This window comes from Schistocerca gregaria, chromosome 2 (assembly GCF_023897955.1).
Source record: "Schistocerca gregaria isolate iqSchGreg1 chromosome 2, iqSchGreg1.2, whole genome shotgun sequence".
Lineage (NCBI taxonomy): Eukaryota > Metazoa > Arthropoda > Insecta > Orthoptera > Acrididae > Schistocerca > Schistocerca gregaria.
Window position 1 is genome coordinate 169,979,590 of NC_064921.1, and position 26,248 is coordinate 170,005,837.

The window sequence follows — 26,248 nt, forward strand, 5'->3', positions numbered from 1 at the left end:
ATTGGCGAATTCTCCCCAGAAATGGAAGACGTTAAGCAAATTACTTTATCAATTTTTCTTTGACTTCTTCTTGTTCTTCTAATAGGCTTTCATTCTTTACGAAAAGGCCTGTTTACGCTCATACGACCACTTTTCTCTGAACTGTTTTTCTTTTGGTTGCTCTGATATAACTTCCCATTTGTCTACTTTGTGTCTGAAGGTGTCTCTTTCAGAATGTCGGCTGGTCTTATGTTTGCATTATTAGAGCCATTCGAATTTCATCTAGCAAAGGTGTGGACTTCTTAAGTGCGGTTACATCATCTATCATTCTCTTCATCAGTCGATTTTCTGATAGTCAGCTGAGATGAGCAAAGAATTTCATTCGCCTTTTCCTAATATCTATTTCGAATTTGAAAACTTTTCTGTTGTTTTAATTGATTGTAGCCTATAATCATCTTGGGTATGTATTCCTCCTAGAATTTTCCTGGAGATCTTTCTCTCTTCTTTTTTGATGTCTTCAAGTTGTTATTTCCTGTTAAAGGTTAGTGTTTCACTTGCGTAGATGATTGCTGGTTTTATCACAGTATTGCAGTGTCAAATTTTTGCCCCTCTTGACTTTGCTTTTTGTTGTATAGGTTTGCGTTAACCTTAACCTTTTTTTTAATTTTTTGGAGGCGATATTTTTTCAATACCTGTCAGTTTGATGAACTCTCCAAGGTATTTAAATTATGGGATTCTGTTAATTTTACCATATTTGTTTTTAAGTTTGCAATTTCTGTTTTCGAACAAAAGAATTCAGTTTTCTCAAATGAAATTTCTAAACCTACATTTTCTGCGCATTCTTTGAGTACTTCCAGCTGTTTGACTAAAGTCTGCGCATCCTCTGTTAGCATCGCCAGGTCGTCCGTAAATGCAAGATATGGTATGTAGAGGTTGATTTTTGCAACGCCCAGTCGGATTGTCTTCAAAACCCCACATTTCTTGAGTTCTTTCTCCCATTCTTCCATAACTTTGTCTAGAACTACGTTGAACAGAAAAGGAGAGAGTCCATCACCCTATCACCGCGCGACCGCTACGGTCGCAAGTTCGAATCCTGCCTTGGGCATGGATGTGTGCGATGTCCTTAGGTTTCTTAGGTTTAAGTAGTTCTAAGTTCTAGGGGACTGATGACGTCAGAAGTTAAGTCCCATAGTGCTCACAGCCATTTGAACCATTTTTGAACCATCACCCTATCGCCCACCGGTTTGAATTACGAAGGGTTCTGAGATCTACCCCATAAATTTTACTTTAGATTTCGTGCCAGTTGGTGTTTGTTTTATGATTTCTCGTGTTTTGGAATCTAATACCCTCTCTTCTAAAATTGGAATAGTGAGGGCCTGTCTATTGAATCGTATGCTTTTTTGAGATCTACAAATGTGCATTCTACAGGTTATTGTCTGAGAGCTCGCATTTTGAGTATAGTTTTGATGTTGCAAATTTGCTCCGGACATGATCTGTTCGGTCTGAATCATGCTTGATATTCTGCCACTTTGGGTTCTAATTGTTGTTGTGTTCTATTCAAGAGACAAGCTAATAGAATTTTTTAGGTGACTGGCAACAGATCCACCTATAGTTGTGTACTCCTGATTTATTACCCTTTTTATGTAGTAGATGAATCAGAGCAATCTTGCAGTCATCTGGGATTTTTTCGGTTTGCCAGATGTTTTGGATTATTTGAGTACTTTCTTTGAGTGAATTTGGGAGTAAATTTTTCAAGAGTTTTCTACAATGCCGTCCTCCCCTGAGGCTTTATTGCTTTTAAGTTGCTTCACGTGCGCATAAATTTCTTCTTCTGTTGGTGGTGACGAGTTCTGTGGTGAGGTTTCTAGCTGCAATTTCGGGAATCTCTCTTTATGTTCTGGACAATTTAAAAGCTGTAAAAAATATGTGGCTAGTACTGCGCAATTTTTTTATTTGTCAGGGCCAATTTACTACCTTGTTTCAGAAAGCAAAGCATTTGTGGTGAGTACTCTTTGATCTGGAATGGGGAGCTCTTATAGAAATCGCGTGTGTTGTAGTTTTTGAAGTTTTCTTCGATTGACTGCAGTTGCTCACTGACATATTTTCGTTTAATTTGTCTTAAAATCTTAGAAGTCTATTTGCGCATTTCGAAAAATTTCTACTATGTTTTTTTCTGATTTGTTGCAATTGTAATTTTGAAATGCCTTTCTTCTTTCTCCTAGCGCGTCCTCGCATTCGTGATTCCACCAAGGGCGTTTTGGTTTTATGTGAAGAGGGATCAGATCGTTGCTGTTTTGTTGATTTTAGTTTGAAATTTCTCCCAATCTTCTGCGTGTTGTTCTTCCCATTTTCCAGTGATTTTGGAGTCTTTGATTTTGTGTAGATCACATTTTGGATCAGCGGTGTTTTTCTTTGAATTTCCTGTTGAGTGTGAATTTAATTTTTATCCTTGTTAAATAATAATGCGAATCGATATTTGCACCTCTGCGTACGTGCACATCGTCAATATGTTTTTGGTAGTTATATGATATTGCAGCATGATCAATCTGAAATAGCCGCGCGGAGTGGTAGCGTTCTAGGCCAGCATTTCAGGGATTACGCGGCCTCTCCCGCCAGAGGTTCGAGTCCTCCCTCGGGCATAGGTGTGTGTGTTGTTCATAGCATAAGTTAGTTTAAGTAGTGTGTAAGTCTAGGGACCGATGACCTCAGCAGTTTGGTCCCCCAGGTATTCACACTCGCACACAATCTGAAATTCTCCCAAATGATGGATGGATGATCGCCACGCTTTTTTGTTTTTTGTGATGTTTCCGACGTGTGACATAATTTCTAGGTTGTTTTGTTGGCATAATTCAATGAGTCGTGTACCTTTTCTATTGGTGTATTTGTGTGCTGGATAGTTTCACCATTTGTTGGTACATGTACATTAATAATGGTGTAATTTTTGTTTGTGTGTTTGATTCTTAGGCTCATGAGTCAATTGTCGATGGGTTTCACATCTGTTACTGAGTATTGCACTTTTTTTGTCTACAGTAAAGGCCATTCCAAATACCGCTGCTCCTTTGCCAGTATTCTTGTTTGTTCCACTTTTGAAGATTCTATAATTATTGTAGTCTGTCGTTTCTGAATCTGTACAGTGTGTTTCTTGCAAGGCGATAATTTAAATTTTCGGCTTCGCGGGTTCTGTTGTGAGACTGAAAATTTTCCTGCTTGAGTCAGTGTCTGAATGTTGAAAGTGCCCATAAACGTATGTGTTTCATTGTGGAAGTTTACCAGACCACTCTGACTTGCTCTCTCGTATAAGTCCAAGCTCCCCAGAATCCGAAAGCTTGGTTGCCACTTTCGAGTGCCAACCTGGGGTAATTTTTTCATTACTTGTGTGAGTCATGTTTGCTTGCCATCAAATGTCTAGCTTTCCTAGTTGTGTAGAATCAGGAATTGGGAGTTCCTGGAGCATGTTTACAGCCAAACCTCCTGGTGAACAGACGCCGACGATGCCGCCGCTTGCTCCAAGTCAGACGCAACATGAATTCTGGTCTTCATTTTGGTTCACGGGTGGTATTTTATTTCCCATTTACGCGACATATCTACGGAACATTTCCCTATCCGCCATTTGGGGACGCGCCAGTTGGGGGTTGACAAACCCCACACTGAATTATTATTATTATTCTTGTTATTATTATTATTATTATGTTGACAGCAGCTGAAGTTGCAGAAATATGTTGATAAGCATAACTGTTATACAGCAGATGCTATTAATTTTTATATTTATCTGAATTTAAATATTTGTAAACAACCAGAATGTATACCTACGAGCCGCCACTTTGTTGTGCTTTCACGATTCCTGCGTATCTTTTGTGTCGTTGTTTCTTTGCCGGTCGGTGTGGACTAATAGCATACAAAACTAAATACTACCGTTTAACAACAGTACAAGGTATTCAGAGAGTGAAATATAATTTTATCTAGTGATTGCAAAATTCGCTGACAGGAAACTGAGAAGCACTGAAAAGTAAGTAAGATTATTTATTTTGTTTATGTACGGTACCATGTTAAAAAAGAAGCAAATAAATCCTATGTGCAACGTATATAACTACTGTATGTATGTATCAATTATGGGTGTTTTATCTTACAATAAAATTATATCGTTATAGTTCGTTTAGTTCCTAGTACAGTGATAGTGACTATCGCTTGGAACGAAATCTCAGAACGCTTTCGATACGACCTTTATAGCTCTTTATACCGTTACGTCCAAGCATTGCGGTCCACATTTTCAGATACTGAAGCAAAAGACAACGCGCTGGACGGCTGTGATACGCAAGCGAAATACGAGTACAAAGTACGACCATCACAGTGGCTCTGCTACAGTCCATGAAATTGGAGAAAATGAAACATCGGGACACTGAAATTCAGCTATTTATTTTCATAACTGATAATTTCCTGTCTAAACGCTGGGGATACCATTAAGTAACTAGTTTATTTAAAATATCTCGACAATTTAAGTCTTTATTTGCGAAAATTGTCTTGAAAAGAATTCCAATTACTGTCATTGCGCCAGCCGCTGGTGGCCGAGCGGTTCTAGGCGCTTCAGTCTGGAACCGCGCGACCGCTACGTTGCAGGTTCGAATCCTGCCTCGGGCATGGATGTGTGTGATGTCCTTAGGTTAGTTAGGTTTAAGTAGTTCTAAGTTCTAGTGGACTGATGACCTCGGAAGTTAAGTCCCATAGTGCTCAGAACCATTTGAACCATTAGAACTGCCATTGCTTACCCAGACGATTTGCAAGAAAGCCCAGGCGACGAACTGCTCAAAACATATCTGCCTCCTGCTACCGACAGCAAAACACACAAGCGCCAGGAAAGGAAGTTTTATAAAATTTAAATGGAAATTTCATTGGAATTGTATTTCTCAAATGTAGAAATAGTCCTACGCATTTACTTGTCTTTGATGATCACCAGGAGTTGTAGTAGAGAAGGTTGTGTTTCATCATTGAAGCGCATTAAAAGGAAGGAAGATTCGGTTTAACATCCCGTCATAATCGAGATCATTAGAGACGGATCACAAGCTCAGATTGCGTCAAGGATGGAGAAGGAAATAGGCAGTACCAGTGCCCTTTCAAAGGAACCATCTCAGCATTTGCCTGGAGCATTTTAGGGAAATCACGGGAAACCTGAACCTGGAGGTTCGAACGCGGGTTCGAACCATCGTCCTCCCGAATACTGGTCCGTTGTGCTAACCACTGCGCCTCCTCGCTCGGTGAAACGCATTAGAAATGAGTTAAGGAACAACAAAGAACAAGAACGTCTAACGACATCACCTTAATGAATATAAACTGAGGTGACAAGTCATGGGGCAGCATTAGACACACATACAGATGGCGGTAATATCGCGTACACAAGGTATAAAAGGACAGTGCAGTGGCGGATCTGTCATTTGCACTCAGGTGAGTCACGTGAAAAGGTTTCTGATGTGATTATGGCCGCACGATGGGAAATAACAAACTTTGAACGCGGTATAGTAGTTGAAGCTAGACGCACGGAGCATTCCATTCCGGAAACCGTTAGGAACTTCAATATTCCGAGATCCATAGCGTCAAGAGTGTGCCGAGAATAACATTTCGAGCATTATCTCTCTTCACAGGCAACGCAGTGATCGACGGCTTTCGCTTAACGACCGAGAGCAGCGGATTTTGCGTGGAATTTTCTGTTCTAACAGACATGTAACACTGCATGAAATATGGGACGTATCTATCAGGCCAGAGCAGCGAAATTTGGCGTTAATGGGCTAAGGCAGCAAACGAGCGACGCAAGTGCCTTTGCTAACAGCACGACACCGCCTGCAGCGCCTCTCTTAGGCTCGTGGCAATATGGTTGGACCCAGTCGACTGGAAAACCGTGACTTAGTCCGATAAGTCCGCATTTTAGCTAGTAAGAGCTGATGATGGAATTCGAGGTAGCGAAGGCCCCACGAAGCCATATACCCAAGTTGTCAATGAAGGCACTGTGCAAGCTGGCCATGGCTCCATAGTGAAGTAGTCTGTATTAACATGTAATATGTGCTGGGTGCTCTGGTCCACTGAACTGATCATTGTAAATGGTTGTCTTCGGCTACCTGGAGACCATTTGCAGGCATTCATGGCTTTCATGTTTCCAAACGACAGTGGAATGTTTATGGATGGCAATGCACCCTGTCATTGGACCACAATTGTACGCGACTGGGTTGAAGAAAATTCCGGGAAATTCGAGAGAATTATTCGCCCACCAAGATCTCCCGACGTGAATGCCATCGCACATTTATGGGAATAATCGAGAGATCAGTTCGTACACACAGTTCTGCGCCTGCAACACTTCTGCGATTATGGACGGCTGTAGAGGTATCATGACCCAATGTTTCTGCAGAGGGCTACTAACAACTTCTTGAGCCCATGCCACTTCGATTTGCTGCACTACAATTGGAAAAAGGAGGTCCGACAAGATATTTGGGGGTATCATATGACTTTTGTCACTTGACTGTGAACTTTGAAGGGTAAATTCGTTAGGATAGTGTTTCCAAAATATAGAAATAGTCTTACGCTTTTAATTGTCTTTGACGATCACGAATTGCGGTGGATAACGTTTTTTTTAACATTGAAGCGCATTGGAAATGAGCTCGTGATTTGCTTAGAGACAGTGATTTGACTAGTGTTATCTCTAAATCTGACCAAATTAAATCGACAAAAGGTTTTTTCTAAAGTGCTGTCTCATCCTATATTCCAAACTTTGAGGCCTAAAGCAAACCAACGGTCTCTCCTGAACATTTGCTACGGACCCGAAGTTGGGTTAATCCGTCACCTGTCTACACCGCTCGAAGTCGCACCCGTAAGTGAATGCTTCGGCAACTGTCGGCAACGTTCGTATATCACTGTAGGTGCTTTCACGCAAGGATGCAGATTTGCCTTCAGTACGGTGTCACATGAAGTAGCGATGGCGGTTATCGCCGAAACAATGGGTTTTCGGTTATATCGTTTTTTTTTTATCTGACTGTTAAAACCCCTCAAATAATCGAGTTATGATATGAAATAACCTAACTGATTTTCGATATTTTATTCCTATTATTCCTGTAATAAACGTAGAAATCGAACAAATACTAATAAAATTTGATTCTCATAGTTTCAATATCCTCCCCCCCCCCCCCCCCCCCCCCCCATGAACCATGGACCTTGCCTCTGGTAGGAAGGCTTGCGTGCCTCAGCGATACAGATAGCCGTACCGTAGGTGCAACCACAACGGAGGGGTATCTGTTGAGAGGCCAGACAAACGTGTGGTTCCTGAAGAGGGGCAGCAGCCTTTTCAGTAGTTGCAGGGGCAACAGTCTGGATGATTGACTGATCTGGCCTTGTAACAATAACCAAAACAGCCTTGCTGTGCTGGTACTGCGAACGGCTGAAAGCAAGGGGAAACTACAGCCGTAATTTTACCCGAGGGCATGCAGCTTTAATGTATGATTAAATGATGATGGCATCCTCTTGGGTAAAATATTCCGGAGGTAAAATAGCCCCCCATTCGGATCTCCGGGCGGAGACTACTCAAGAGGATGTCGTTATCAGGAGAAAGAAAAGTGGCGTTCTACGGGTCGGAGCGTGGAATGTCAGATCCCTTAATCGGGCAGGTAGGCTAGAAAATTTAAAAAGGGAAATGGATAGGTTAAAGCTGGATATAGTGGGAATTAGTGAAGTTCGGTGTCAGGAGGAACAAGACTTCTGGTCAGGTGACTACAGGATTATAAACACAAAATCAAATAGGGGTAATGCAGGAGTAGGTTTAATAATGAATAGGAAAATAGGAATGCGGGTAAGCTACTACAAACAACATAGTGAACGCATTATTGTGGCCAAGATAGATACGAAGCCCACACCTACTACAGTAGTACAAGTTTATATGCCAACTAGCTCTGCAGATGACGAAGAAATTGAAGAAATGTATGATCAAATAAAAGAAATTATTCAGATAGTGAAGGGTGACGAAAATTTAATAGTCATGGGTGACAGGAATTCGGTAGTAGGAAAAGGGAGAGAAGGAAACGTAGTAGGTGAATATGGACTGGGGCAAAGAAATGAAAGAGGAAGCCGCCTGGTAGAATTTTGCACAGAGCACAACTTAATCATAGGTAACACTTGGTTCAAGAATCATAAAAGAAGGCTGTATACATGGAAGAAGCCTGGAGATACTGACAGGTTTCAGATAGATTATATAATGGTACGACAGAGATTTAGGAAGCAGGTTTTAAATTGTAAGACATTTCCAGCTCCTTTCTATTCTTATTGTAAACTATGGATGAATTGTTGTTAATTTTATGACTGCATTATGCAATATACAGCTGTAATGATGTATTTTATTAGAGACTGTCGATTTTGGTCTACGATCATATCATCATCTGGTCCAAAAACCATCTCGGCTATGCATTTGTCTAATTGGAATAACAGTAATCAGCACATATATAGGTGAGACAGTTTTTGAATCAAATGATTGTCTGATCCTAGACCGAACTCGATCGTCTCTAATATGATATGCTGTCACAGCTGTGTATTTTATGACCTCCATAAAATATTGTTATCAAGTTTATAATTTATTACTGTTACCCTGTCCGCAGCTCGTGGTCTCGCGTTAGCGTTCTCCTTTCCGGAGCACGGGGTCCCGGGTTCGATTCCCGGCGGAGTCAGGGGTTTTCACCTACCGTGCGAAGACTGGGTGTTGTGTCCTCTTCATCATTCATCCCCATTACGGTCTGAGGAAGGCAAACCACCTCCATCAGGACCTTCCCTAGTACGGCGGTGCGGGTCTCCCGCATCGTTCTCCTGCGCTCTGTCAAGAAGGATGGGTCTTCATTTCATTTCCGCTGTTACTCTAATTTGCTTCTTCTTTTATTACTTCATAGAAATGGTAGGCAAATGAAGTGCTCTACTCCACTGCTACGTCACTTCGTAAAATACAGGGGGTTTCAAAAACCTAATTTCAAGACTCCATATTTATTGATATAAACATACCACAAACCTGGACTGAATATCAGAATGTTCAAAAAATCTGAAAGTTTTAGCTATGGTATTACAAATGCTCTATATGTCAACCTGTAGCAGAACGAATAACATCTAGACGATAGCTTAATTCGTCATAAACGTTACACAGTGTATCTGCTTTTACAGAAGCTGTGGCAGCTGTCATTCTGTTCTTCACGTCTTCTACGTCAAGAGGTAATGAGGAGATAAACACAATTTCATTCACATATGCCCACAAGAAAAAATTGCATGTGGCCATGCCTGGCGATCTTGGAGGCCAGGAACGCATGGCAGTGTCACGGGGTCCCCTGTGCCCCATCCAGCATTGAGGCAGAGTGTCACTGAGAAACTGATGTGCGTTGTTGCGCCAGTCTCCAGCCTGTTGGGAAATGAAGTCATCGAAGTCCTCTTGAAGTTGTGGAGTAGTTTTTTCCTAGGAAAAGAATGGACTGACACTTTATGTTAGTCTGTTTCGTGTTCGGTAATGTCATGGATGTTATGGATCCCCAAACATGCACGTTACCGCTAACGAGAAATGTTGATTCATCATTGAAATTAGACGTGGAGAAACTTGCAACAAGATGTTGTTTTTGCTGCTGCTGCTGCTTAGATAGAGCTTTTATGGTAGTGTACCTAAAACTTCCAGATTCTGTGAGTATTTTGCAATCCATCCCACGTTTCTAATACGTTATTATCTATAAATGTGGAGTTTTGAAATGAGGTCATTATTTTTGAAACACTCTGTATTTCCACACTAGAGTTGGTGCCATTCTGATATACAAAGGACGCCCGGTGACGACAGTGATAAACTGCCATACAGACCAGGAGTCGTAAGTCTTTCACACTAAATGTACACGCTACCATCTAATAGACCACGCCGCATTGTAACATGTGCATTATTGTCTCAACGATGTTTTACCAGTTCCCACGCCATACGTTTTCTGTTTGTTTCTGTCAGCACTGTTATTAAAATAGCTCTGATCGCCTTTCCCATTTTATCTAAAAACGCAATATTTTAAAGCAATGCAGATTTTACGAATAAAAATTACTCGTTGTTTTAAAAAAGAAAAAAGGTTGATTTAAAAAGAAAAGAAAATAGAACCGCTGGTACGGCTAATTGATACTTCGGTTTTTTACCCAGTTATTGGTAAAAAGTAAAAAACAGAACCTGTTATAACCAGACCAAACAAATACCGAAAAATACCGGTTATTCAGAACAAAAATACCAGTATCAATTTTAACTGGTCGGTTTTTCCTATTCTTAACACCTGATTCACACGTTTGCGATTCCTTTCATTTCGATTCTTTTTCGGTCGCTGCCGACAAATGTGAAACGGTGCATCGGCTTCTATTCGTTATCTAATAGAAACAGTAGATCACCGAATACTCCCTCGACACGAACAGGTTTCATCAGTTTTCTATTAGGTGCCAACTCGTATTCAGGGAGCAGAAATCAATCGAGGCGGTTCAGGTACTTTTTAAGAGGATAGCGAGTGGATCTCTTTAAAAATTATCTCTTGCTATTATTTTTTGAAAGCTGCTGTCACATTTTTCTGATAAAATGAGCGGTTGATGCACATCGGCTGATTTCTGCACTGAAATCGAAGCTAGGGCAGTGGGCAAAATTTGCGAAAAATATTAGGATAAATTTAAGAAGCAGAATGCATAGAAAGATGTTTGTGTTAAAATTTTCAACGACTTTGACGTTCTTAAAAAATGGAATGGTTAAGTATTGAAAAATTCATTTTCGTCGAATAAGAGACTAATCTCCCCCCCCCCCCCCCCCTCCTTCCTAATTCCAGTTATTGTCTACAATAAGCAAAGTCTTTTATGACAAAATTGAGAGAAGATAAGATTACAATAAACTTTCCAGTTTACTGAGCTTTTAGTGTAGAGTTGGCTCCAGTTCTTCTTGTCTAGGGGTCTGATTCCTGAAGCTGAAATTCTCAAATTTTAGGTCCCCGTGGTTGAACTGATCCAAATAAATTTGAAGATTGTTGTTGCAGAATTTCTGTTGTTAAGTTAATATAACATGACACATTTTAGTATATATCTAGTCTTTTGAATTTTCACATTAACAATGCTGAAATCTCATTGTTCGCCCAGGAGTGCTAGTTCTGCAAGGTTCGCAGGAGAGCTTCTGTAAAGTTTGGAAGATAGGAGATGAGGTACTGGCAGATGTAAAGCTGTGAGGACGGGGCGTGAGTCGTACTTGGGTAGCTCAGTTGGTAGAGCACTTGCCGCTAAAGGCAAAGGTCACGAGTTCGAGTCTCGGTCCGGCACACAGTTTTAATCTGCCAGGAAGTTTCATATCAGCGCACACTCCGCTACAGAGTGAAAATCTCATTCTGGAAACTTGCCTTGTGTCCATGATCACTACTGACACATGGACAGAAGAAAACACAAGACCTAATAAGAAGTTGTGAGAACTGAGTATGTGTGAAATGGTTTCATTCGCTTTCGGTTTGAAGTGAAATAGAACCGAACTGAATGGAACCGCATACGTGGGAAACAGGTCTAACACGGAGCATCGGGGTGGGCTGTCGAGATTAGACAGTCTGCGCAACTGTGCTAAAAGGAAGTTGTTGAGTCGTCAGGTACGTGTTCCGCCACCTTGCAGTGACTAGACTTGAGAAAGTGCGTGTGGGCAGGACTACGCGACGGAGGCGGAGCAGCACCTGGTGCAGGCGTTCACGCTGTACTACGAGGAGGTGGCGAGCGGGGCGCACGACGCGGCCACGGTGGGCGCCCTGGAGCAGACGCGCCAGCTGGCCGGGATCGCGACGGCGCAGGAGCACCTGCCCGAGCTGCAGGACACCATCCTGGCGTGCACGGGGCACCGGCCGCCCGCGCTGGCGCTGCTGCTGCGCTGGCGCGACATCCGCGCCCCCTTCTGGAGGCCCTTCCGCGTGCCCGCCGGCTCCAAGTTCCACAACCTGCACGGCGAGGGCGAGGGAGAGGACGGGAGCGGCGACGAAGAGCAGGGCGAGAGTCCCGAAGCGGCGGGGGGCGGCGAGCAGGGGGGCGGAGACGAGAACGAGACGCCGTCCACCGGGGACCAGGAGCAGCCCGGCGATATGGAGGTACCAGCAGCAGCAGGGCGAGGGGCGATCAGTAAACAATGCAACACATGTGATTCTTGAGTTTCTCCTGGCGTATTTGATAGTCAAAATATCCACGGGTGTACTGCCGGTCTATAGTGTCCAACGGGCACAATATTTCGGCGATCAAACATGTCGCCATCATCAGGTGAACTGACGGACTGAGCTCCTGTGAACGTGCCGGCACGGAGATCCGTACGCTCTTCAACTGCTCTTCCAAGTGCTTTGCTGTCTCTGACAGAATTACAATGTCATCGGCGAACCTCAAAGTTTTTATTTCTCCTCCCTGGATTTTAATACCTACTCCGAATTTTTCTTTTGTTTCCTTTACTGCTTGCTCAATATACAGATTGAATAACATCAGGGATAGGCTACAACCCTGTCTCACTCCCTTCCCAACCACTGCTTCCCTTTCATGCCCCTCAACTCTTATAACTGCCATCTGATTTCTGTACAAATTGTAAATAGCCATTCGCTCCCTGTATTGTACCCCTGCCACCTTCAGAATTTGAAAGAGAGTATTCCAGTCAACATTGTCAAAAGCTTTCTCTAAGTCTACAAATGCTAGAGACGTAGGTTTGCCTTTCCTTAATCTAGCTTCTAAGATAAGTCGTAGGGTCAGTATTGCCTCACGTGTTCCAAAATTTCTACTGAATCCAAACTAATCTTTCCCGAGGTCAGCTTCTACCAGTTTTTCCATTCGTCTGTAGAGAATACGCGTTAGTATTTTGCATCTTATGAAATAGCATTAGCAAACATACATTAATTTGACGTACGTGTTACAACTGCATTATCTTCTCCACAGCCATGACAGGGGTGGTAGACAAAGCATGCAACCTTGCAATGCGCTGACTCAGCCATGTCAGCAGGTCCTTGAAGCTGTTGTCTCCATCAAGGCTGCTTGCATAGCACCATGGCGCTCTGCAGGGCAGCAGGTGCAGCTCATACAGCGACGTTGACCAGACGGTCGACTGCTTCTTACTAGAGCACCCTTGTCGACATCGAAGGGGTGTGACAGAGTAAACTCCAGCACGTCGGCACAGGATTTAGATGGTAGTGCCGAGTGACATCATGGCCTCGTCACCAAAGGTATTCTACGGATGCCGTCGTCTGCTGACAGATGCAAGTCAGGGGCAGCAACATCCAACGTGCCTCCCAGAATCAGTACACCAAACACCATCAGTTCAGTTCTCAGTACACCAAGACTTCACGTCGGTGGATGAGATTTTGGCAGCTCACTGCGACCAGAGTCGGCAGGCCAGGTGGGCAGCAAAAACGAACGGTAGGTAGCACAGAGTCTGCATCACTGCAGCTGAATAGCACATCGGACTGGAAGCCTGAGTATTTACTGCTGTCCGTGTCAGGCAATGACGATATGTCTTTCCAAAGATGACAGCATGTGTTCCGTTTCCTGGACTCACAAGCATCCTTCGGCGCGCCTCACAACAGTCGCTTCCACTGCTTCAGATTGTTTGCAGTATTGCCTCTCTGCCTGTTTATCACTCTGACTGCTACACAGCTTCCTGGCCTGGTTTGACTTGGCGTAGCACTGGCCGGAGAAAACTTTAAGATAATTTTGCAGCTGCCCTGGATATCTTTCTGCAGCGCAACAGTATTGTAAGTCCGAATATAATAAGTTTGCTTCAGACAGAAAATCTTCTGTGTGCAAATCAGCACAAGTTTACAAAATATTACTCGTGCAAAACTCAGCTTTCCTTTTACTCACACAGTATCTTACGAACCGTGGATGAAGGGGCAACAAGCAGATTCCTTATTCCTAGATTTCTGGAAAGCAGTTATCACAATGCCCCACTGCAGACGATTATTGTAGATCCGAGCGTACGGAATAGGTTATCAGATGTGACTGGCTCAAAGGCATTTTAAGTCATAGAACTGAGTTCGTTGTCCTGGATGGCGTGCGTTCATCAGAGACAAGGGTATCATCATGGGTGCCTAGGAAAGTGTGATAGGATCGCTCTTGTCCTGTATATACACAAACAATATGACAGATTGGGTGAGTTTGAATCTGGAAATACTTGCTCTTGACGCCATAGTATACGAGTAAGTATCATAGATGAGTGGGTAAGTATCATAGGTGAGTAACTGTGGGACGATACAGAATGACTTAGACATAATTTACACTTTTTCTGGTGAATAGCAGCTTGCTCTGAGCGTAGAAAAAATGTAAGTTAATGCGCATGTGAGTAGGAAAATAATTAGGTAATGTTGGAGTAGTGAATTATTGCTGTGCTGCTTTTCACTGTCACGTCGATTAAACATGTATGCATAACGTTGCAAAGTTAAAGGATTCTGAATGGAGACATAAAGTCGGTTGTAGGGAAGACGAATGTTGGATTTCGGTTTATCAGGTGAATTCTAGGAAAAATATAGGTCATCTGTAAAGGAGACTGATGACAGAATGTTTGTGCGATCCAATCTTCAGTACTGATCGAGTGTTCTGGATTCCACTAGCTCCGTTTAAATAGAGACATCGAAGCAATTCAGAGGAATGCTGTTAGAGTTGTTACCAGTAGGTTCGATTATACTTACTTAGCGTATGGTAATGCATATACGGTTTACATTGGTTATGTGATCAATGATAAAATACATCAGTGAAGGATACAGAATAAAACAAGATAAAATTAGATAAAATACAGAACAAAATAAGACAATAAAGAGAACATAATATCACAACAGACAAATTGCGTAACATATATCTTCATATTCTGGTATCTAGATTGGGTACCCTTTCGAGGAAGGACGTTGTGGCTTTGAAGAAGTCAGTCAGGCTACCGTAATAGCCTCTTAGTTCACAGTCCTGGCTGACGTGTTGGACTGTTTGACTTGGAACCCGACACTCACAGCTAGGGCTGGGTAAATTTCCCCACTTGTGAAGACTGCGTGCACATGTTCCATGTGCCGTTCAGAGTATGTTTAGGCTGTCCCATATCTGTTCAAAAATAGCTCTGTGCACTATGGGACTTAACATCTGAGGTCATAAGTCCCCTAGAACTTAGAACTATTTAAACCCAACTAACCTAAGGACATCACACTCATCCATGCCCGAGGCAGGATTCGAACCTGCGACCGTAGCGGTCGCGCGGTTCCAGACTGAAGCGCGTAGAACCTCTCGGCCACCCGGCCGGCTTCCCCGTATGTGTCATGAAAGTTCAAAGCCCTTAGGTTTCTCTACTGGACTGATATGGTAACTATTCTTCGGGGGAGGACTTAAGACATTTAGTATGCCTGCTGAAGTTAGTAGCTACCAGTTGTTTGCCCACTCTCAGAGAGGGGTGTCTAGAGCGAAGTCAAGTTGTTTTCAGAATTGAGACATCGTCGTGGGTGGAAAGCAGAGCATCATTCATCACCCACGGATATTCCTTCAACAGAGCTTTCTATCTCCACAGGGAAGATGAGGGTACATGGCTAAGTGTTGGGAACCAATGTAGTGGAGCAGTCTTTATACATATAGTTGTAATACTCATAGCAGCGTTGAGATGGTGCCTACCTTATTTACATGCCTGCCGACTAATAACTGTGGTGCACAGTACTCAGTTGCAGAGACTACTATGTCAAGGACAGAGGTTCGTAGTGTACATGCTGATGCTCCCCAGTTTGTGCTGGAGGGCCTCTGAAAGAGATTGTTGCGTTGGCTTATTTTACAGATGCATTTTCGAGATGTCTATTGGAGGATAAGGTCCTATGTAGAGAAACTCCCAAGTACCTTAGATATTGCTGACAGGTAAGTTCAGTATTATTTATATGAACCTTCAGCACATATCTCGCCATTTAGTTCAATGGAAACAGCTGATCACAGTCTTGGAGAGACTTATTATTAGCCTCCATTTAGTAAAATACTCCTGTATTTTATTTAGATCAGCAGTAATAATGTTTTCAGATTCTTCTAACCGTTTCCTTTGGATAGCTAGAGCCATATCATAAGCATAACTGAACTTTCTTCACGTGGTTCAAAAATGTTCAAATGTGTGTGAAATCTTATGGGACTTAACTGCTAAGGTCATCAGTCCCTAAGCTTACACCCTACTTAACCTAATTTGTCCTAAGGACAAACACACACACCCATACCCGAGGGAGGGCCCGAACCTCCGTCTGAACCAGCCGCACAGTGCATGACTGCAGCGCCTAAGCCCGCTCGACTAATCCCGCGTGGCCTTCACGTGGTTCCAAGCAGGTCAGAGATGTGGAGGTTAAGAAGCAATGGGACTAACATTGATTCTTGAGACAGTTCGTTATTCAGTTTCCTCTTTTTACTTGTGTTATCAACCTGTGTGAACTGGAAGCATCTATCCAAAAGCATTTTGCATCAGTGTGGGTCAGCTGGGGATTACTTTTATCAGATTGTGTAGAAGCCCTTCTTTCCACACAGTCTTATGGGCAGCTGTTACATCCATGAAAGCTACAGCTGTCTTTATTTTGATCTTGTGCCTCAGTGTATGTGGTCAGGCTCAAATCTAGTCTGTACAACTCCCATTTTATCTGAAATCTGCCTGTTCTGATGAGATAACTTCTATAGTTTGTGGACCCATACTGTTCAAAGTAGTCTTTTAAGGCGTAGCAGCAGTTGAAAGGGGGCTATCAGGAGGTAGCTTTCCACTTTAACCGAAGCTTTGTATGACTTCAGCACTGCAATTACTTTATTAACTTAAAAATCTTTTAGCAGACAACCGTATGTTAGCATGTGAAAGTAAAATTTGGTCAGTTATTCCTTCCCAAACCGACTCAGGAATTCAGGGTGCATCCACCAAAACAGGTGGCTTACCGATTTTAACATCGCTGCGAGTCACTCCTGGTTCTTCAGCTCTGAGAGTACTCAGTTTCCGGTGGTGTTGCTCGTTGTGTATTTCTATATTTCCTTTTTACTTTTTATGTGTGATATTTATCTTGTGGTTCTTTAAATATTAATTCCGATAGCTATGTGGTCTGGTGATAAAGAATGAATTACGTTGACTGGTGGTTGCCCTCCCTCCCGTCTTTATTTTGATCTTGTGCCTCAGTGTATGTGGTGAGGCTCAAATCTAGTCTGTACAACTCCCATTTTATCTGAAACCTGCCTGTTATGATGAGATAACTTCTATGGTTCTTGGACCCATACTGTTCAAAGTAGTCTTTTAAGGCGTCCACCTGCAGTCCACCCAACTTCTTCAGTAAGCTCCACGCTTGCCTGCTAGATTTCTTAAAACCCATGTTAGTAGTTGTCTTAATCTATTTGTTTCATTGTGCTTCGTCCAGTCTCTGTAGCAGTTTCACCTACATCCGGATCACCATTCCTTATGTAGGTTTCGATAAGTTCTTTACTGCCTTGTTCGAGCCCAGAATGTATTCTTTGCGGTACTTGCATGGCATTTACTTTTTACTGTCACTGCACCTACGAATCTGTTGTCATTTTTACATATTTCTGGGATCCATCTTACAATCTTGTCAAGTTATCAGGAGAACTGTTCCCAGTTTGTCTTTTGGAAATTTCGTCTAGGTCTTGGGATGGACCGGATCACTGGGACCTGCATGCCTATTTCACACATGACTGGGCGACGTTGAGTGCGTGGGAACTCTAATAGCACCATTCTGGATATGCTTACTGCTTCGCTGATTTGATTCTAGGTTGAGAAGCAGAGTCTCCACCCCACGCTTCTGATCTGAAAGTTCCTTCATCATTCGCATCAAATATGACAGTTACGCTGTTTTCCTCCATCCAGTCTATATAAGCACAAGGCCATTCAGGTCACTGGTGTTATATTAACACATAGTATGATGACTGGTGAAATGTCCCACTTAGAGACATGGCGTGGGCACTTAGAGACATGGGTGATGAAGCATGGATAGTACCTCGTGAGGCCACTGAGTAATTGGAGGCTTGTAAACATTAACTACTGAAATCTCTTTGACTCTTGTAGTGACACTATGAAATCCATTGTCAACGCCAGAGGACAGTATCTCGGCATTTCTTATATTGCTGCGAATATAAGTGGCACAACCGTGTGCATGATGGTATGTAGCACCTAGTATCTCATATCCTGGTATTCTGCCTATTGCCTTAAGATCAGACATACTGTCTACGTGAGTCTCTTGCGGAGGAATCACATCGATGTTCCATTCAGGTCGAATTCAAGACAGATTTTTCACTTTTTGATCTGCTTAGTACTTCAATATTTACTTGGCAAATTCGGAGGCTACGTCCGACATTTCTTATCAGGCAGCTGTTTGTAGAGTCATTACCTGGTGGATTTAATTCCATGTGCGCGATCCCAGGAGATCTTCTCGAGAAAAATTTCTGGCGCCAGTTATCGTTCTACACTTTTAACAATACCCATCGTGCACATGTGGAGTTATTCCTCGACAAACATGCGCTTATTACGGAAATGCTCCTTGACCTCAAAGAAAATGGAATGATTAATAAAAGTACAGAGTATCATGCACCATATGGTGCCTTATGGTAAATGTACATACATGTACATATAGAATCTGTGTGTTTTAAACTAATTTTAGTGGGTGTTTCGTATAAGGTTGCCACCTGTCCCGTTTTTTACAGGATGACCCATATTTTAGGGCAGATATTTGTGTCCCGTTTTATATGCCTTTGCACTTAAATTAGCTAAACACAGGATTTGTATGAAAGGTGCCATGTATGTTGGAGGTACTGGCAACTGGCAAATCACTGCTTTGTTTAATACTAACATAGCTACGACATAAAGTCACGAAAGGGATACGCAACCGTGTTGAAAAATATATAGAATCTGAAGAATATTGAATAGGTCTCTGAGGAAAATGGATGCAAGCTGATTCTATAACTCCAGATTTACGAGTTGCGAAATGGCCATTATCAGTTATGCTGGAACATGTCGCCCAAAGATACAAAAGTTGCACATTGTAGCAGTAATGATCTTGAGGAGACCAGCTTACCATCGTTACTAATAGGATATGTTAGTTTTGTATCGATGTGCAACATGATGTTCCAGGATACCAAATGATGACAATGTCCGAAACGCATAATACTGAAATAATATAGTCAGGTACATCCGGGAACAAACGAAAATCGCCTCATTTGAAGTGTTTTTGATTAAACAGCAGTCGAATATTGTTCGACTTATTTTTAAAATGTGTGATTTTGACGAAACTGAAAACGTTTCTATGTCACCAAAAATGAAGAAGTGCAAATGTTTAACTTGTCATCAGACGCCTTGGGAGGCATCTTTTATTTGGGTAAAATTGCTGCATGGCAGTAAGTTCAAAGCAACGTGCACATTGTGTAACGGAGTTGTATACAGTGAATCAGATTTGAAGTAGCACGCCAGGAGTGAAGGAATAAACTTAACATGTGTACACAACTTCAATCTAAAGAAAAAGGAGATTTCCTTCACAGCCTAAGGCGCCTGAAAGTAATCTCACTTCTGCTGCAGAATTAACCCTTGTGTTTCATACTAGCAATCATAATCTGAACTATTCAAGCATGGATTGTAAGAATAAGTTAATGATTGATATATTTAACAATTCGAAACCTGCAAACAATTTTCTTGTGATAGATCCAAACCGCTAAGCCTGATTATAAATGTGCTATCCCTCAGATGTATCGTAGATGTTTGGAAAGAACTGAAGCATGAAGAACCCTACTTTTCGATTGCTGGTGATGCCATTAATGAAGATAATCATAAAATGTTTCACCTATGCGTAAGATACTCGTATTTCTCAGAAGACAATAGTATAGAAAACAAATTACTTGACTTTTACAAAAGCATTAATGCTTCTGCTAATATATTCTTGAAAATATTACAAATATAAATAGTCATACTAGATTAAGCATGTCTGTCTTCATATTCTGCAGTCATATATCTGTCTTTGACTTTCTTAAATGTACAAACTGAAAAATTTTGGCATTTAGTTCTTGTGCACATATCGTGCATAATAATGTGAAATGTGCTGTCTAGATGTTAGTGTGGAATCTCATGTTGTGAAACTGTATAGCCATTTCTCTGTATCTGCTGAGAGAAGAGAAGAGTTGAAAGGGTAACACAAGTCTGTTGGTGTTGAATGGGGAGACACTGTAAGGCATGTACCAATTTTCTGGCTTTCTTTGGATACTGCCGTGATAGATTACTTCATAAATGGCCTGTTAAAAATCATTTCAAGTAATATGGGAAGGATGCCGAGCAATTTTGCAGAAAAATTTCGATTCTGAAAATCATACGAAGGATGCAGCAGTAGAAGTGCATTTCTTTTACTTCAGAAATACTGCAAAAAAATTGTAGAATTTTTTGAGATATTAGAAAAGGACTGTTACCGCTATTGTTGAAGCATATAAATGAATGTCAGCATTAAAGCTAAAGTCTGAACAGAGAAGAGAATTTTCTTTTTGAGTCTCAGTTAGAAACAAGAATAAGTCTGACAGAAGTAAAACAGAAAAAAATTTCGTGCAGTTCTATGCTAAAACCATTAAAACCACACAGTACCTCTGTTGCTTATGATTATTCTACAAGTAATGTTGCCAAAACTGTACGAATAATTAAATAGAAAAGTAAAATACAATATCATTATCGTTGGAACGAGTAGTAGAACAGTTTCATCTGACAAATGATCTCATTAAGGAAGAATTATACGACGAGTTTTGCCTCTGTAAAGGTGATTTGCGTGATTTATGGATGTTAACAAAGTCTGGTAGAAAAATAGACTGTTATTAAGAGAGAGCTTATGTTTAGCGTTAGTAATAATATGTCTCGCAAAGAAGTCTACCACGTACTGAAAAATTAGCAAAGAATTCTACAATGTGCAGAAAAGTGATGTTGCACTCTTGGAAGCAGCTAAACCTGAAATGTTATGCTCTTGGAGACATTTATCGACTCATAGTTACCCACTTGTGGAAGAAAACAGACGTTTCAAGAGGACTAATCTGTGAATACCAGGGGAAACCTTGAAAAAATTGTTTCCTAAACGGTGTTACTCTGAGAATAAGATTTGTAAGCGCACATAATGGTTAATTTCTTTTCAGACATCTTTTGGGAACTACAGCTTTAGCTCTCACACTTTTTAAATTGTATTTTCTTGTTGGAATTGAAATAAACCATGCTAATTACTTATGCACACATTAGATACACATTACTCAAAATACAAACAAAGTAGAAGCTTTATTTTTTCCTGTAAAGTTCTTTGTGCTGTTACCTTTAAAGCAGACTATTGAAAAGATGGTGCTGTCATAAATTGTGGTACAAAAAATATAAGTATGATTATCAAAAATTTTGGCAATGAATTCGGATTTTTTTCAAAAAAGCATTTTATTTTCAAAGTTAAGTCACAAGAGTAGTCTACTTTTTAGTTTTAGGCAGTATACAAAATTTCAGCTCTCTATCTTTGATAGTTCTTAGTTATAGTGTACCAGAACATGAAATAATTTAACTTTTGGGAAATTAAAATTAAAGGCAAAAATTTGCTTTTTCTCTTAAACAAATGCATCCCAGTTCCATATTCATCTTGTTCCCTGTGTTATTCTTCCTCCCTTCTCTTTTTCACATTTCTTCTTATTTTTGCTTCTTTGGTGGCTTTCAACACTGATTTTTCTCCTTCAAAGAGTTTCCTTCAGCCAATGGGTATTTAGACCACCAGGCACTCCCATCAGTTCCATAACATTAAACCTTGACTCTGCATCATCACTGAAACACAGAACAGCATCTAGTACTCCTATTATCAAAGTACTTAGTCCTACTAGAACCGTTTTTGGTACCTGTTCCCATATACAACTGTTGAAACTTTCATTTGGATTCTGAGTCCTAACATGTAAACATTTCTCTAATAACCTTGTGTCACTAAGATTGCTATGTAACTTCCATTATAGCAAATGGCAAAGAATGTTTGTGGCTGTAGGTCTCACCTTGAGTAACAGCCTTCTGGTAGCCACACCATGAATCACCGCCAGGTGGGCAGAGTGCATGACATGAGTTGTCATCATTGGAGGATTTATGAAGGAAGGTAGCCCCTCCCGCTTTTTTTATTCTCCCAAGACCATTTCTATTTTGTTTTATAGCTTTTCCATAATAATACTGCAACATGTCTATTTCTTCGTCTGTGGGCCGACCACTTCCACTATCTCCTGAACTACCTTCACACAACTATTGCCACATTCCTTACACTGCAAAGCTGTATTTAATAATTCAGATAGAGAGAGACTTCAACAATAACACAACCTGAATCAATAGTTGGCGTCTCTATATTATCAGCATTAATACTGGCAAATCCATTGTCCATACATTTCAGTTTTAGCTTCGAAGCAATTGGAGTAGTTGAAGCTGGTTCAAGTGTTGTATCATGTTGTATTTCAGTATTAGCAGAGTTAATCCGTTTTGTGAACCGATTTCCATAAAATTAACGTTTTTTGTTCTTCCTATTGCTTTAAAGTGGAATAAAAAACACACATAAAAAGAAACTCATGCACTAAATTACTTCACTGTAAACAAAATATTAGCGCCGAAATAACAGCAAACAATGACTAAACTCTGTACAAACGAAAGATAAGCAACTTTAAGCTTTCGCAGGTTAGCCTACTTAAGGGACAAAAAGTCACAAAAACGAAAGGAATGAGAGCATAACTTTATTTTTAACACAGCTGACTGTACCATGGGGTCGTCGTGGAGGCATCCACTTACAAAATCCTCTAATTTTATTACTGTCTGTGGTACATTTTCCTGGAAGTAAACTTTTTCTCGTTCACAAAACTACAGGGAATTTTTTAAGACAAAAATTTAAAAAATTGATTTTTTGGCAGATACTCATGTACAAGTCCCCTTAAGATAAATTTTCCGTTATTATTTTGTTACATTACACCGATAAAATTATGATGTAAAACGTATAACTTTTTGGTGAATATCTAAGCATATTGTTGACAGTTCTTGAACGTTTCTGAGCATGTCTCTTATTTTTGTGAAATCCCTTACTTATAAGCTTGTGTCCCTTATTTATTTGTTGTCAGGTGGGAACCCAAATTAACTGTGTCTTTTGTTCGATCATATGCGCGTGTTCAGAAATGAATACGAACAACATTACGCTCAGAAGCCAGTCAACAACATTTCTTGACATATGATAAGCTGTTTCTACGTGTGCTGAATGTTGCTGGGACAACAGACCTGGCGGGAAAACTTTCTACTTTAATGATACACAGGTATTTTCGACTGTCAATCCACTTTCCGTAACTATCAACTTTCCTTTTTCAGGTGATGCATGTTACTACTTCTCAGTTTTCTACGGAAAGTCTCACCAACGAAGACTAGATGTCTACAAAACGGTCATCATGAAGTCGTTCAAGTCTCTGTATTTTTTGCTGATTTTGTGTTACATTTATGTCAACGAAAGAGTAGAATTAAATAAATAAGCAACTTTGCTATTGTGAATTAAAAATACCTGCTAAATTCTGACAATTTAACTTTGTCCATCAGTCTCTTTTGAACAGAACATCAACCGTTCTTTTACGATGATTCATCAGTGAGGTTGTCTCAAACTACATTCGTTACTTGTTACTTGTGACTGCAGACATAGCGCCTAATGCACTACAACGATAAATGTGATAGTGCACTGAATACAAAGACAGTACACACATTTCAAAACAAAAAGGAGTGAAATGAAAACAGTCCATTTTAGAAATATCAATCATTTTTAAACACTGCTAGTCTTAATTCATTGTTTGTAAGGTAGAGGTAGCAGCCCAGTGACTTATACAATATAATCACATGTTCAGTTTATAGGTTCTGCTTGTAGATGTCATTTATACCCTAATGTTTTCAGTCGTTCAGTGTGAGACCAAATCCTTCCTCAGAGAGGAACGTTGTACTCAGTTTGGTATGCAGGTTAAAACCATCCATTTGACATAAGCATGCAATATTCAGCCTATCGAAATAAGGCTTTCTAACAAGATACATTATGCAAAGTGGTGACTTACAACGTTCTTCAACAGAAATATTGAAATAAATACATTGGTATCAGTTCGGTGCTCTACTTCTTTTTATATCTTTAGGTATATGTCGAACAATAAGGGTATAGAGACTTTACTGCAGTTAATGATACTTCAAGCAATAAAGAGGCAAGCAAAGAACTATATGTGAAGAGACACCTACCGATTCAGTAGAGTTCTTGCCTTATGTGTCAGGTTTCTGTGGCGGTATAGCTAAATACAGGGCCCTCTCTAGAGATGGACAACTTGGACATTCGTCTGGGTCGCCTAAATTCAGCGATGCCATTTTGGCTGTAAGTGTAAGAAATATACTGATGTGTTAAATACTCATTAACAGAAATATATTACTGCCTGCAGACATTAATTATAAGCTGTAGTCATGCAAAAGATCTATGTTACGTCAGTTATAGACATTTTCATTATTATGATGATGTCCCTTGCTGTGCGGCCTGTTATTGCACGATCGAGAATGTCTGATCTTCACCACTTCTTGCGATGTCAAAGGTTCTCCACTCACTTCAAGATACCATTATCGCACCTGTTATGTGGCTCACAATAATGTGAGTGGCAGTCATGCGCCATTCAGGGTACAGAACCCTCAGAGTACGATTCCTGCTCACACTTTCCCTGTCTTTTGAAAGGTAAGAACATGCGTGTTTAAGCTATTATTTCGTTTGATAGATACTAGTTTATCGTAATCGATAGCAGAATCGAAACAATGAAAACTTTTTGAATAAAATAAGTTATTTATTTATTGCAAAAAGCTGTTTATAGAACTAATAAAATGTTTTATCAAATTTGAGTGCTTGCTATAGGTATAATTATTCATATTTTTGCTTCAATAAAACGCGTTTTATAAATATATATTTGAATAATTGAACTGAATGAAATCTCAGACTCAAGACTATTAAAATTGTTTTTAATAACTATTTACGATTTTCTGAAATATTTGTTATTATAAATCTAATATTTAACAACACTAGATTTTCTTTAAATTCACAGGATACAAAAAATACTTTTTATGTCGACTGACAGTATATGATTTTGAAGTTAAGTTAATTATAGTTTTAGCTTATTCAGAACAAGGATAGATCTTTATTTTATCGTACTTTTTATAGTTTACCTCATTTATTTTGAGATATGTGCATGCCTTCTCCAGAATATGTAGCAGTAAAAAGAATGGTGTGGCTACCAATACAAAGGAAAGAAGATTAGAAAAGGATTCAAAAACAAGTTTGTGCGTTAAAAATTATATCCAGGGTTGTACCAAATGAAATGACAACTCTAAGAATCCAACATCAGCTATAAGAAAATAAGAAACTAGCATCTGCTGATAGTGACAAACGAGTGTACAAATTTTCTAAATCAGTTGGAACTGACGAAGCTCTGACTGTTACCACCAGACGAAAGCACTGAAAAAAAGTTGAAACTAACTTGACGCCCAAAGAAAGCGTTCTACAGACTTAGAATACAGATCTAGCATTCTGCCTAAGAATTTAAGAAGACGCTGAGATAAGTTTTTTGTAAGACATGGTTCACCTAAACCATTGTATAATTACAAATTTAATTCCAATGCAATGAAGAGCAATTTTTGCTAACTGGATAATGTACTCGCTTTCACAAAACTCGTTCACTAATCCTGTTGCAAAATTTTTGGGTATACAGGTGTTTCTCTTTAAAAGGAGGGTTTTAAAACTAGAAGCATCTTGGTAAAATTTTAAAAGAGCATGAAATTACCTAAAATCCCATTCAGATACAAAAATTATGGCTTCAAATGAACCAAAGACTAAAGTATTATAAAACTATAAATGAGGCCACTCAAAGAATTACTAATGCTGAAACAAATCATTGGAACTTGGTGCTTCTAAGAATTGCAGAAATTTCTAAAATACTTAGTAAAAGTGGTCTGGCTTTTTAAGGTACACTCGGTAAGTTTTTATGTTACAGGAATGGTAATTTGCTAAATACAGTTGCGTTTCTATCTGAATTTGATCAAATTACGTAATAGCACATCCATAGAGTGCTAAAGAAAGACCTAACTTTAGTGAGGTATGTATACAACACTGTACTTGTCGTAGAGTGTCTGAGCGTCTGAGAGGGATGCTAACAGCAGTGAACTATCACATGAGAGGGTTGCAGGAAATTGCTAATACATGCAGGCTGCATCCATTAGCTACCCTATTTGAAAATTTATGTCAAG

General features: G+C 40.3%; 1 protein-coding gene across 1 annotated transcript in view; it reads left to right on the plus strand.

The window, feature by feature from the left end:
* The window catches only part of LOC126335686 (uncharacterized), a 68,564-nt gene extending 45,112 nt beyond the window's left edge, over positions 1-23,452 (plus strand). The window contains exons 6-7 of the mRNA XM_049999143.1: positions 11,655-12,086; positions 23,315-23,452. Of these exons, the coding sequence (XP_049855100.1) occupies positions 11,655-12,086; positions 23,315-23,371 (489 nt within the window). The 3' untranslated portion in view covers positions 23,372-23,452. The remainder of the gene's footprint in view (positions 1-11,654; positions 12,087-23,314) is intronic.
* Positions 23,453-26,248: the final 2,796 nt, after the last annotated feature.